Raw genomic sequence first — 13227 nt, forward strand, 5'->3', positions numbered from 1 at the left:
AAATTCATCTTACCAAAAAAAAAAAAAAAAAAAAAAAGATGAGGTTGGGGTGGGGGGGTTCTACCAGGGACGCTACAGCCCCAGCCTCGGCCGGCAGCAACCGAGCCCGAACCCCCCCCAGCCACACACGTACCACAAGGGAGCCTGGGGGGGCCACAGCTCCCCAAAGGAGAGGGGCAGGGGCAGCTGAGCCCCGTGGGAACAGCCACCATGGGCCAGGGGACAGAGCTGGCCCACAGCCACCTGTGTCACCACAGCCCCCCAGGAGGATGAGGCCAGGCTCGGAGCCCAGGGGGGATTTGGCACAGTGAGACCCCCAGGGTGGGGCAGCCCAGCCTGGGGCAGGAGGGGGCTGGGGTAACTCCTCTGCCCCCTCCCAGCACCAACATGGACCAGGAGCCTGTGTGTGATTCCACAGCGTGATCCCATCCCAAACCCACCCCGTGGCAGGAATTAGTGTCAGAAAGGAGCAGCAGGCACAGAGCCCAGCCTGGAGAATAGCCCTTGGAGAAGCCACTAAGAGAAAAAGGCCACCTGTGACCTCCCAGCGTGCCCCTCCTCGGGCTGCTCAAGGCCTCTGCTGCCCACCTGGGAGCCAGGGGGTCCCCACTGGGCTCCCCTGGGGGGGACAGTCCCTGTGCAGCAGCCAGAGCCTCCTGGCAGGCAGGGAACGGGGCTGTAAACTGCAGGGAGCCGGGCATGTAAACACAGACCAGGGTACGGGGGGGCCGTGCCCGGGGGCTTCTGGCCCCCCACTGCCCCAAGGGACCAAAACCAGGGGACAAGGGGGGGTCCACAAGCCCCAGCCCTCCCCGTGGAGCCGGGAAAGCAGCAGCATCCCCCAGGAAGGGGGCTCTGGAGCAGGGGACAGTGACACTCGACCGTGTATAAAAAAGGAACTGATCTTCCCCGGGAAGAGTTTGTGCCCCACGGCGCCGGGGCCGGGCAGGGGGTGTGGGGAGTGCCGGAGCCGGGGTGCAGATGTTAGAGAGGAGCCAGTCTACGTTACATGGGGAGGGGGCGGGGGGTCCAGTCGAGTCGCGCATCCCGGGAATCCGAGCACTGAGATGGGGCAGGGAGGCCGGCGATGCCTGTGGGAGAGGCGGATCCTCAGCAGGAGTGGGTGGGGATCAGGACAGGCACTCCCCCTGCTCCCCTCCTCTGCAAGCCCCAGGGATCACAACTCCATCCTCCCACGGTGGATCACAAAGCCAGGGCACTGTGCTGGGGTCCCAGCTCCAAATCCCACCCCAGGGACCTCCAGCCCCTCACAGACCTCACTTGATGAGGATCCCCGTGGGCCGGGCCTCGTCCTCGCTGGTGTTCCTCAGGTTCTGCTCTGCTTCCTCCGAGGACCTGGGGCAGAGCAGGGTGAGAGGCACTGCCACGGCCCCTCAGCACCGTTCACCCCATTCCCACCCCACTCACGCCAGGAAATCCTTCACTTCCTCCACGGTGATGTCCCCGGTGGTGTCCAGCGGGGTCTCCAGGCTGCTGTTGGGGGAGTCGATGGGGCCAGGCGAGAAGGCGGCCGGGTGCTCCTCAGGGGACCCTGGGGAGTCAGGGGACAGGAGGGATTGGGGACAGCCAGGACACAGAGCCAGGCTTGGAGCGGGGCCGTGGGACACGCTGTGTGTGCAGGGACAGGAGGGACTGGGGACAGCCAGGACACAGAGCCAGGCTTGGAGCGGGGCCGTGGGACACGCTGTGTGTGCAGGGACAGGAGGGACTGGGGACAGCCAGGACACAGAGCCAGGCTTGGAGCGGGGCTGTGGGACAGGGTGTGAGTGCAGGGACAGGGTGGTCACTCACGGTCACTGTCCGAGGGCGAGTGCTGGCCCTCGGAGCTGCGGGGGACGTGGGTGCCGTTCGCCTGCGGCAGCTTCGGTGTCACCGCTGAGCTGTTGCTGGAAGGAAACAGGGAGAAGTTATGGCCAGAACCAGCGTTATGGGGTGGGTGTACAGGGGTTCCACCACTGCAAAGCCCCCCACGCCCCCGAGACAGCCCACCTGAGGCAGGAGGTGTCCTGGAGCCGGGCCACCTCCAGCCGGCACAGTGGCTCTGTCACATTCCTGGCGCTCAGTGAGAAGCGCTCGAACTCAGATGGTGAAATTAGGTAGAAACCTATGGGGGGGACAACAACGAGCCTCAGGCATCCCCCACAGGGCTGCAGGTGAGGTCAACATCCCATCAACACAGACGTCACCTGGTGTCCTCACCTTGGCCGTGCTTGGTGAAGACACAGGAGGCGATGCCGCTGATGTCCTCCTTGCGGATGCAGCTGTAGTGGACCTGGGGCCGCAGGCTGGGCACGGTGAAGATGTGGATGTCCCCCAGGTTGGTGAGACAGGCCAGGCAGTTCTCCAGCCTCTCCTCGGAGCCAGCGCTGGCCAGGCTCACCAGGGCCACCTTCCTCACCCGGCAGCCCTCGTGTGCTGTCAGCTTGAACTTGGTCTTGGCACTCACTTTGGGCAGCGTGAACACCTGGGGGGCAGGAGGAGCTGGGCTCAGGGGAGAGCAGGAACCTGCAGGGTTTAGGGGGGCAGCTTCCCCTTGGATTCACCACCCTAAAACAGGCACAGGAGTGCCCCCAAAACCTGACTGGTCACCTCCAGTCTCTGCGTGATGAGGACAAGGGACATTTTGTGTGCCATCTCTACCACAGCGGGACACTGAGCCCCACACTCACCTTGAACTGCTCCTCGGAGGAGATGAGCATGGAGTGGCTGCCCTGCATGTCGGGGGCCTTGGCCAGGTCCCGAGACACCTCGTAGGGCTCGGGCAGCGGGTTCCCCCGCCCGTCCAGCACCGCAATGGCCACCACGGGTGCCCGGTGCATCAGCTGGATCTCCTTCCCCAGCACGGCCTCCACCGCCCGCTCCGAGAACTTCTCCTGCGACGGCACCTCCAGGGCGTAGGCGAACACCGAGCCCGAGTTGGTCCCTGCCCACATCGTGGGGCCGTGGTGGGCGGCTGTGGGAGTGGAGCAGTGTCAGAGCCCCCTGTCCACACACCCAGCCTGGGTAGGGAGGCAGGGAGGGGGTCTCACCGTCACGGAGGAAGGTGTCAGCAAAGTAGAGGCACCGCACGACCCCCGAAAGCGAATCATCGGCCGAGCGCGGCTCGATCCGCCGCTGCACCGGCGTCATCTCCACCTCGGGGGGACCCGCCTGCTCCGCCAGCTGCGCGTTGGCCTCCTGCACCTGGGGAGGGGACACGGGGTCACTCTCTGCTGGGTGGGGACGGGGAGCTGCCACGGCGGCCCCCACTCCCTGCCCACCTTGCTGGAGGGGCTGCTGGCGTTGAGCCTCTTCTTGCCCGACACGCGGCTCTTGCGGATGCGGCGGAAGGACTGGCGCAGGGACTTCTTGAGGGACTTCACGCGGGACAGGGGCCCCTCCATGGCCAGCGAGTCGTTGGGGTGCAGCGTACACCTGTGGGCACCAAGGCTGCTCAGCACCCACAATGCCATCCAGGGGTCCCCAGCACCGAGGTTCCCCCATACCTGGCCAGCACGGGGTTGCGCCGGTAGTAGTCGAAGAGCCCGAAGCCGTGGCTGGTGCCGAAGGCCACGAGGTTCCACTCGGAGTGCAGGGTGACGGCGGTGACGGCGGCGGGGGGCACGCACTGCACCAGCACGCTGGGCTGGAAGCCGGGGGGAAAGTGGAGGGGCCCGTTCCGGGGGGCCAGCCGGTCATGGCCCTTCCAAGTGAAGCCCTCACGGTCCTGCAGCAGGTCCACCGTGGCCACGCTGACCGCGTGCTCCGACTTCTCGTCGCTCAGCTCCATCACCAGCACCTGTAGGGACAAACACAGACAGGGGGACACGCTGGACTTCCCCCAGCCAGCCAGCCTGCTGCACATTGGGGGCTAAACCCAGGCTAGGAACCCTTCAAGGACAATCATGGGGGTCTGTAGGGTCTGTAGCCCCCCATGCTGTGGGTCCCCAATGGGGAAGCCCCTGCTCTGTCCTTGCCACCTCACCTGCCCCGCCGTGCCAGCCACCACCATCTTGGCCGTGTACTTGCAGAGCGCGATCTTCTGCACGCCCAGGCGCGGGTCATCGCTGTAGGGATCAAAGCAGCCCACCTGCAGGAGGGGACAGCTCAAGGGACAGCCAGGACCCCGCACACAGCTGTGGCACAGCCCCCTGCACCCCCACGTCCCTCCACCAGCTGTGGCACACGGGCCACTCTGGGCATCACGCCCAGGGAAAGTCTGTCCCCACGCACCCCCCGTCCCTGTCCCCCATGCTGGGGCAGACCCATGGATGGGGGCCATGGAACAAGTGTCCCTTGTGTCCCCACAGTGCGTCACACCGCAGCTGTGCCCTGAGCCGGGGGACACGTCCCCGGGGCGCAGCCGGGATGGCTCCAGCAGGTGCATCCCCCGTGCCCAGCTCTGGGTTTGCCCCCTCCAGTGCTGGCAGAGCCTGCAGGGTGCTGTGTCCACAGCAGTGTCACCCTGCCCAGGGCACCTCACCTTGCGGAACGGAGGCCACTCCTCCTCGCCCGCCTGGTTGAGGCTGTCGTTGTGCTCACAGTCTGTCTGGAAGATGTTGGCGGTGCCCAGCTTGTAGAGGGGCTTCAGGGAGACCCCCGAGGCATCCCAGAACCGCACCGTGCCGTCCTCGTGCCTGCGAGGGGGGGTCCTGTCAGTGTGGGCCCCAACATCTGCCCGGCTAACAAGAGCTGCCTGTGTGCTGGCAGCCACCGTGCCAGAGGGGGGGACACGAGGGACAGCGCAGCGGGCGACACACTCGTGCCCAACCAGAACAACAAGGGGCAGGCCACCCAAAACGAGGGAGTGGATGCCACCACCACCATAATAAATTAGCAATTAGAGCCATTAATCTCCCCCACTGCAGAAACAGGTGTGGATGTGTCCTCCCCTCATTTTGGGTTTCCCAGGCCCCCTCCCTGCTGCCAGCCCACTCACCCAGTGAGGAGAAGCCCCCTCTGCGTGGGCTCCTGGGCCAGGTTCTTCCCCCCATCAATGGGCCAAGCCTGGAGGAGGGATGGAGAGGGGATGGAGGAAGGAATGAAGCCTTGGAATGCTGGAAGGGTTCAGCAGGACCCTCCCCACCATCCCCATCACTGACCGCAGAGGATTGCCGAGGGCTCTGCTGCTCCCCCACGCTGACGATCCTCTCCCAGAGCTTGAGGGGCACGTTGGAGACATGGCAGGAGCAGGTGATGGCAGAGGAGTGCAGAGGTGCCAGGTACGGGGCAGGGATGGTGGGCCAGCCCGGCGTCTGCAGGTCGATGGCCACCAGCTCCTCCTCCACCAGCACCACGAGGGCTCGGGGGTTCTCAAAGCCTGGGGAGGGGGGAGATGGCTGCTGCACGTGGAGACCCCCACACCACCACCCGCTGCCCGGGTGGTCTGGCAGGACGTACCTCCCTCGGGCACCTCTGCGCTCTGCACAGTGAAGAAGTCAATGACGCGGGAGGTGAAGTCGAGCGTGGCCAGGGTCTGGCCCTGCAGCACGCTGACACAGTGCCTGTCACCGTAGCTGGCCCGTGGCATCCCCCCACTGAAGATGATGAAGGGGTTCCTGGGTGGGACGAAGCAGCTGCCATCAGACCCTGCACCCCCAAGTGCCCCCTGTGCCTCCCAGGCCCAGCCCACCCACCTACCCTGACTCGCAGGTTCGCCAGAGGATTTTGCTGATGGCTTTGCAAGGGAACGGCCCTGAAACGAACACACCAACACTGGCTGTAGCACTGGGATATGGGGGGGGGGATCACCTCCCATCCCCAGAGCCCCCCCAAACCCATCCTGTACCGTAGGGGATGGTGGACATGACGGGCTGCTGTGTCCTCAGGCTGGTGCCGCTCGCTGCCCACACCATGTAGCCGCCGTCGCTGTGGGAGCTGACGATGCTCGAACCGCTCTGCTCCCAGGCCAGGCTCTCCAGCTGCTGCGGGGCCACACGGGGGGCTCAGCACGTGGATGGGGACACACACACAGCCCCACGTGGATGGGGACACACACACACACAGCCCTACCAGCCCCACGTGGATGGGGACACACAGACACAGGGCCACGGCCCCACATGGATGGGGACACACACACCAAGGGCCACGGCCTCCCAGCCCCAGTACCTGGTTGCCCAGGAAGAGATGCAGGACAGCACGAGTGCTCTGCTCCCAGAGCACCAGCAGCCCCCGGCTGTAGCCAATGAGGAGCTGGCTGCCATTGCGTGGGTGCTCCTGGATGGACTCCACGGGCCCCAGCGCCTTCCCGCAGCGATAATCGTCGGGGACACTGCGGGGGGACAGGCACAGGGGGTCAGAGATGGGCTGGGGGTGCTGGGGATGCAGGGGAATGGGGCCTGCAGGGCTCTCACCTCTGCAGGATCTCATCTGGGAAGAGCGTTTTGTCCTCCAGCAGCGTCAGGGTGGGCAGCGTGACAAAGTACACGGCACCGCCCTCAGTGCCCAGGCAGACCATGGCACCAGCAGCCATGGGCAGCACCACTGTCACCCGTGTGATGCCAGGGGAGCAGCTGTGGGGGGAACAGGGGCTGCCTCAGCACTGTGCTGGGTCTGGGGGAGTGTCAGAGACCCCAGACCTGCCCTGCTCCATCCCTCCATTCCCATCTCCCTGAGTGCAGGAGGACAAGGGCAAGGACAGCCTCAGTGCCATTACAGCCATTAATCACCCCCGGCCGGGCCCTGCCAGCACCATGACAATCCAGAGCTGTTCCCTGCACTCAGCATCTCGGCTGAGCTCAGAGGAGCATCCCAGTGGGGAAAACACCCAAACACCACCGTGGAGAGGGACCTCGGCCACCACCCCGCCCCGGCAGCTCCCCCGCGCCGTTCCCGGCCGGCACCGGAGCCGCCGCAGCCCCGCGGGGAGCGGCTCCGACCCCCGGGCAAGTACTTAGCGCCGGCGGACCCTGGGCGCCCGGGGAGGCCGAAGCTGCGCGTCTCCTCCAGGTGCGAGCAGCCCTCCTTGTGGCACACCTCCCACAGGTGCAGCGTGTTGTCGTCCAGCAGCGACAGGAGCCAGCCCTGGGGACGGAGCGGGGATAGAGGGGTGTGTGAGGTGCTGGGGGGCTGCTGCCAGGTTCCCCCCCCAGGGACACCCTCGTACCTGGCCGGGAAGGAAGTGCAGCTGGGTGACAGTGGCCGTCTCCTTGTGCAGGCCTGTCAGCTCCACACCCGGTGCGCCATATCTGGGGGGGCCGTCAAAGAAACAACGAGGGAAGAGCCGTCCACCCCTTCCCCAGCAAAATCAGGACCCTCTGAATTCCCTCAGGTCACAGTTCTGCCTGCAAACATCAGTTCAGCCCCCTGTCCCCAGGAGAGCCAGGGCAGAGCATCCCTGGCTGTACCTCATGCCAGAGCAGGCCTCGGCACCACCATCCCCATCCGGGGAGCTCCAACTCCAACCAGGACGCTCTGAATCAGCCCGGAATCCACCAAGCACCTCCAGCTGGGACATAGCAGGTCAGGCTGGGCTCCACCAACCCCTCCAGCCGGGCTGTCCCAGGTCAGCCTGGGATCCACCAACCCCTCCAGCCGGGCTGTCCCAGGTCAGCCTGGGATCCACCAACCCCTCCAGCCGGGCTGTCCCAGGTCAGGCTGCGGCCAACGCTCCCAGCTGGGCTGGGTGTGCGAGAGGCGCCGGCAGCCCCGGCACGCACCGGCGGCGGGGTGGGGCTCGGTATGCGCCGGCACAGCCGCACTCACCCGACTGGTCCCGGCTCCTTCGGCGACGCCGCTCGGCAGGAACGGCAGCAGGAGCCACGGCAGGAACGGTGGCAGGACTGCATGGAGCAGCCCAGCCTGGCATCCCTGGCACCCCCAGACCCGCCGCTGCCCCAGCCCGGTGTCCCCAGCGCACTGCGCAGCCCCTCTGGCCGAGCTGTGTGCTGGCAGTCCCTGCCCCTGGCTGCCTTCTGGTGCCCTGGGCACGGGGAACCAGCCCGGCGGCTCTGCCCGGCCCGACAGGCAGGAGCTGTCTGGCTGTGCTGGGCACAGCAGAGCCGGCAGAGCCAGGGGACAGCCACGGAGTTTGGGGACAGCAGGGAACAGGGCATGGGAATGAAGCAGGGAGCACGCAGGATGCTCTTGGTGCTACACGCATGGGGGATGCCACCCATCCTTGCTCATTCTGGGGTCTTTCCCCACCCAAATGAGTGCCACGGGCTGAGAGCCCTCAGGGCAAGTGGCTTGGGCACATCAGTGTCACCAGCATGTGGGACGGGGGTCCAAGCACTGGGACCCCCAGCTGTCCCCCCAGGCGCCGGCTGCCCCTCAATGCCGGGCTGTCAGCACTCAGATCCGCCCAGCCCGGCCGGGGAGCACCCAGGGGTGCCCCCGCTAACCAGTAACGCCAGTCAGGCCAGCTCTGGCTGCTGCCTCGCCCGGCCCCGGCTTCCCCGGCACGGCCAGCCTCCAGAAGCATCTTTTTGGAGGCAGCCAGAGCAGGGCCGGGGCACCACGCTGGGTACCACCCCAAAACCATCCCCGCAGAGGATGCTCAGAGCGCCGCAGCCCCCCAGAGCCGCATCCCCGCCGTGCCGGGGGGGCTCAGCTGGGACCGGCACCGCGGGCCGGGCGGGCGAGCGGGGCGGCCGGCGACGTCGCGGCCGGGCTGGCACCCGGGCCGGCCCCGGCAGAACAAAACACGCCATCTTTGTGCTCGGGAGGCTGCGAGCCGCCGGCCTGGGGGAGGGGGAGCGCGGCCGCCCCCACGCCCCGACCCCGCGGCCGCCCCCAGCCCGCATTCCTGCGGCGCGGGGCCCCCCGAGCACGGCCCGCATCCAGCGCTGGCCGCCCGCCAGCAGAGCCCTCTGAAGTCTCCCTGCACGCTGCCGCCAACAAAGCCCGGCCGGCCCCGCTCGGCGTCCCCCGCTTCGGCCCCCCACCCGCACCGGGCTCCGCGCCCGCCGCAGCCCCGGCCGGTCAGAGCCCCGCTGCCCCCTCCCCGAGGGCTGCGGGGATGAGGATGGACAGGAGCCCCCCGGGATGAGCGGGGTAACAGCGGGAAGGACCCCATTGGGATGCCCCCGAGCCTCTTTTTTCTTGCCCCGGTGTTTTGGGCACGGTGGGGGTTTCCTGCAGCCGCCCCCTCGCCGGCCGGCCCAGCTGCAGCACAGCTGGACGCAGGGATGGACGGCAGCCGAGTGGGGGCTGCCGGATGGGCCAGAAGCAGCGCAGCCACGTCTCCAAGCGTTCTCCGGGATGGGGACAGGCAGAGGAGCGAGCGCAGGAGGAGCCGGGAGCTCCTTACCTCCTGCTCATGAGGGAGGAAAAGGATACAGCTTGACGGCTCCCGCCTTGGTGCCGATGGCCATCACTCGCAGGACCGGGTCGTAGGCCAGGGCGCTGGGCTGGCTGGGGAAGCCGTGCTCCACCGTCTGCCATGGGGACAGGCAGGTCAGAGCGGGATCCCCCACCTCTGACACCCCCAAACCTTCCACAGCCACCCTCACCCCCGATCCCACACCAGCCTGAGCATCACCTCTGCGATGGGGGATCACAAAGATGCTGCGCTGTCCCCAGTGCCACCAAGGAGGGCTTTGAGGAGAGAGGACATCCCCCCTCACCCCAAAACGCAGCCCAGCAGCCGCACCACGGGCCGGGGTAGCTCTGACCTTGACCTGTCCCACCGCCCGGCAGCACTTTGGGGATGGGACCCCCCTGCTCTACACCCCCGCGGTGAGGACACCCCAGGAGAGGCGAGCGGGACCCCGGTGCGACATCGCCGGGCGGCAGAACCAGGCGAGCGGGACCCGCCGGAGCCGCGTGTGGCCCGGGGGCACCTTCCCAAGGAAGTGCGGGCCGTGGGACGTGCCCGGGCCCGCCGGCCCGGGAGGGGCTGCCCGGGCAGCGGGGGGACGCGGGGGGCGCCCACCGGGACGGGCCGCGGTGCGGGGAGCGCGGGGCTCCCCAGGGCAGCCGGGCTGAGCAGCCTGGGCGCGATCAGACGATCCGGAGCCAGCCTGGCCGGATCCTGACCCGCTCCCTTTGTCTGGGCCATCCGAGCGGGGCTGCTTTCCGCACCCGCCGGCGGCACCGCTGTCACCCCGGCTCGGCTGCCCTCCCAAGGGACACCTTCAGCAGCGTGAAAGCGTCCCCAGCCCGTCCCAGGCGTCCCGGCACATCCAAGGGGGTCCCAACACGTCCGGGGGGCGAGGAAGAGGATGCTCGTGGGTGCCGACCCACGCAGGGTCACGGTGAATGCCCCCGGGATGCACGGAGCTGGGACAGCAGCACAGGGACAGCACAGCGATGCTTTAGGCCAGAAACCAACACGGTGACACCGGCAAAGACTCCCCAAAAAGCGCTGGCGCGGTTCCCCAGCGCTGCCAGCCCCAAAGGGGGACCCGGCTGAGCCCCCCGGCCGCAGCCCCCGCTCCCGCCCGCATCCGGCAGGCTGTGCCGGCCGGCCAAGGCGCGCTCCCGGCCAAATTACAGCAAATCCCAGGCAGATCTGGAGCTCGGGAGGAAAAACAACCCTTAATGGGAGGCAGGTGGGCAGCCGGCGGCCCCAGGGCTGGGACGGCCGCAGAGGGGCTCAGCCTCCCCCCAGCACATCCCACCCTGGGCATCCCTTCGGGCAGGACCCGGCCGGGGCACTGAGCTCCCCAAAAACGGGGGCTCTGCCTGGGCTGAGCCTCGCACCCCGGCCAGACCCTCACCGGGGCAGCGAGCTGGGGCTCAGGGCTGTGCTGGGAGCTGGCTCTGACCCCGCAGCACCGCACACCGCGACTCCGCAGCCCCGTCCCGCTGCGGGACAGCCCGGGGGGCGCTCCGGGGCACCCCACAGCAGCGCCGGGATGGACAGACTGATGGACACGGGCTGGGCACATCCAGGGGAGCTGCCGGTGGTCTCATGCCCCGCGGCCACGGCAGCAGAATGGTCCCAAGGCTTCCTGGACAAGGTGCACCAAGTGCCAGGTGGGCACCCGCTGGCACAGGGCGCCCCGAAGGAAGGGTCTGGCACCCAAGGGGTTGTGGGGGTCGCTCCAGGGTTGTTTGATGAGCCTGGGGGTCTCTCCCGCCCCAGATGGGGGGTAAGCGGGAAAACTCGGAGGGAGGAGGGGGCAAGCGCTGACCTCTCATGTCCCCATACAGACACACTTTTGGGGAGCCAGGGAACCCCAAAAGCCCAGGGGGTCATTGCCACAGCCCTCCCAGCTGCCACAGGGGGTCGGGCCCCCCAATATCCCACCCCTGGGGAGACCGGGGTGAGCCTCTCATGGGGGATGCAGCCAGGGATGCTCCAAGGCCAGACAGGGTGCGGGACCAGGGGTCACCCCAAAACGCCCGTGAGCGAGGCCTGGGGGAAGCCACGAGACAGGGGCAGTGCGGGAACCGGGGCGCTCCGGGGAACCCCCCAGGAGGGGCTGGGGACGGGAATGTCGCGCTGCCGAGGGGGTCTCATCCTCTCCCGGAGTGCCCCCCGCACCGCACGGGGAGGAGCGCAGCCCCCGGTGCGCATCCCGCTCCCGGGGCTCCCGGTGCCCACCCCGGGGGTGCCTCCTGCCGGGGGGGCCCAGCAGCCCGTCCCGGGATCCCCCGGGAGGAGCGATCCCTGCCCTTTCTGCGTGTCCCTTCCCCGGGAGCGGGGAGGTCCCGGTGCGCGGCTCCCCCGGGGCTTCAGCCGGTCCCGGGGGGCGGTGCCCCGCACGCCGCTCGCCTCCCCGCAGGCAGCATCCCGCCGGGGCACCAGAGCCCCGCGATACCGGGGGCTGCCCGCTCGCCGCACCCTGCCCGGTACCCCCGGTGCCTCCGGTGGTAGCCGCCCCCCCGGGATCCACCGCCGCGCCCCCCGCTCGCCCCAGACGCACCTTGCTGAAGGCGAAGAGGTCGTGGCGGAGGCGGTCGCGGTGCGGGTCGGCACCCTGCCGCCGGAACCGAAACTTCATCATGGTTGGGCCGGCGGCGGCGGCGGTGGCGGCGGCGCGGTACCGGGCGGGGCGGGCGCGGCCGGCGGTCCCGAGGCCGGTCCCGGCGCGGCGGTGGCGGTGGCGGGGCCGGGGCGCGGCGCGGGGCGGGGCCGGCAGGGGGCGCGGTGCCCGTGCGGGGTCCCCGGTGCCGGTGCGGGGTCCCGGTGCGCGCGCCCGCCGAGCCCGGGCAGGCACCGCCGCGGCGGGGGCGGGGCGGAACCCTGACGGACAGCTCCGCCCGCCAATCACCGCGCGGCAACGCGCGCCGCGCGCCGCGGCCCCGCCCGCCCGCCCTGCGCCTGCGCCGCCGCGGCAGCCGATGGGACGTGTAGTCGTCCAACTCAACGCCCTCTGCGCTGGGTTTATTTATATTGTTTTTAAAATACTCTTCTTTCGATTTCTTCCCTCCCCGTGGGCATGGCGAGAGACATTGAGCATGCCCCAAGCCTGGTCACCGTGGTCACAGCCCCCCACAAACACGGGGTGTCGTGGATTTAGGGTCTCATGGTGTGCCCCACAGCCATGGGGTGCATCAACATGGCGGCGGCCCGGCTCCCAGGCCCGCAGCATCCTGCCCGCTCCCACAATCACCATCCGAGCCTCATTCCCGGCTGGCCACTCATTCTCCCCGCCAGGGCACCGGGAATGTTGTTCCCCATTCCCCCCACAGCATCACGGCAAGGTGGGAGGGGGAGCAGCCTGCCCTGCGCCCGGTTTTGGGGTGAGTCAGCCCGGGCAGGGCACGGCTTCCCCTCCCTGCTGACTAACCCGGCCCGGGGGGATCGGCTCGGGGCTGACGCGGGGGCCGGGGCGGAAAACAGCCCGGGGCCAGCGGGGAACACGGCCCGGTGATGGGCTGAGGGTCACGGGGGGATGGATGGAGGGGCCTGGAGCACCGGCACAGCCCCGGCGAGTGAGGGCGGGCAGGGTGGGCCTGCTCTGAGGAGAGAGAAAAGGAAGAACTCGGAGGAGGAAGGAGAATGAAGGGAGTAGTGAAAAGGGGAGGAGAGAAAGAGTGGAGGAGGGAGGCATAAGAGGTAAGGAGGTGTGAAGAAGAGAGGGAAGGAGCATGGAGAAGAGAAAGAGGAAGAAGAGAGAGGAGAGATGGAGAGGAGGATGAGGATGGGAGAGAGAAGGGAGAAGGAGAGGGAGAGGAGGAAAGAAAGGAAGAAGAAAGGAGAGGAGAAGCAATACCACGGACCAGGAGATCCCATCCATGCCCCCTCTGGCACCTCACACCCACCCCATCATCTCCCTCTTACAGGAGGGAAACACCAGGAGGAACAGGAGCTCAGACGAGGCCGAAGCCCAGGGT

General features: G+C 68.2%; 1 protein-coding gene across 1 annotated transcript; it reads right to left on the minus strand.

Annotated features, from left to right (window-relative positions):
• Positions 1-50: 50 nt before the first annotated feature.
• Positions 51-11982, minus strand: LLGL1 (LLGL scribble cell polarity complex component 1). The gene is made up of 23 exons (XM_059484362.1): positions 11814-11982; positions 9280-9377; positions 7106-7187; positions 6908-7023; positions 6354-6512; positions 6109-6271; positions 5789-5924; positions 5641-5695; positions 5401-5558; positions 5103-5320; positions 4940-5007; positions 4484-4637; positions 3986-4090; positions 3507-3799; positions 3282-3435; positions 3051-3204; positions 2691-2974; positions 2221-2485; positions 2011-2125; positions 1813-1907; positions 1429-1552; positions 1277-1356; positions 51-1091 (listed from the first exon to the last, which is right to left on the minus strand). The coding sequence occupies exons 1-22, from the start codon at positions 11892-11894 to the stop codon at positions 1278-1280; spliced, it is 3156 nt and encodes a 1051-aa protein (XP_059340345.1). The 5' UTR covers positions 11895-11982; the 3' UTR covers positions 51-1091; position 1277.
• Positions 11983-13227: the final 1245 nt, after the last annotated feature.

The sequence above is a fragment of the Ammospiza nelsoni genome, chromosome 17 (genome assembly GCF_027579445.1).
Source record: "Ammospiza nelsoni isolate bAmmNel1 chromosome 17, bAmmNel1.pri, whole genome shotgun sequence".
In the NCBI taxonomy this organism is placed as follows: Eukaryota; Metazoa; Chordata; class Aves; order Passeriformes; family Passerellidae; genus Ammospiza; species Ammospiza nelsoni.

Coding starts and splice junctions, on each gene's coding strand:
- LLGL1 (XM_059484362.1), bottom strand. CDS start 11,894: ATGATGAAGTTTCGGTTCCGGCGGCAGGGTGCCGACCCGCACCGCGAC. Junction 5,008..5,102: donor GCCCTCGGCAATCCTCTGCG/GTCAGTGATGGG, acceptor TCCCTCCTCCAG/GCTTGGCCCATTGATGGGGG. Junction 2,975..3,050: donor TGACACCTTCCTCCGTGACG/GTGAGACCCCCT, acceptor CCACTCCCACAG/CCGCCCACCACGGCCCCACG.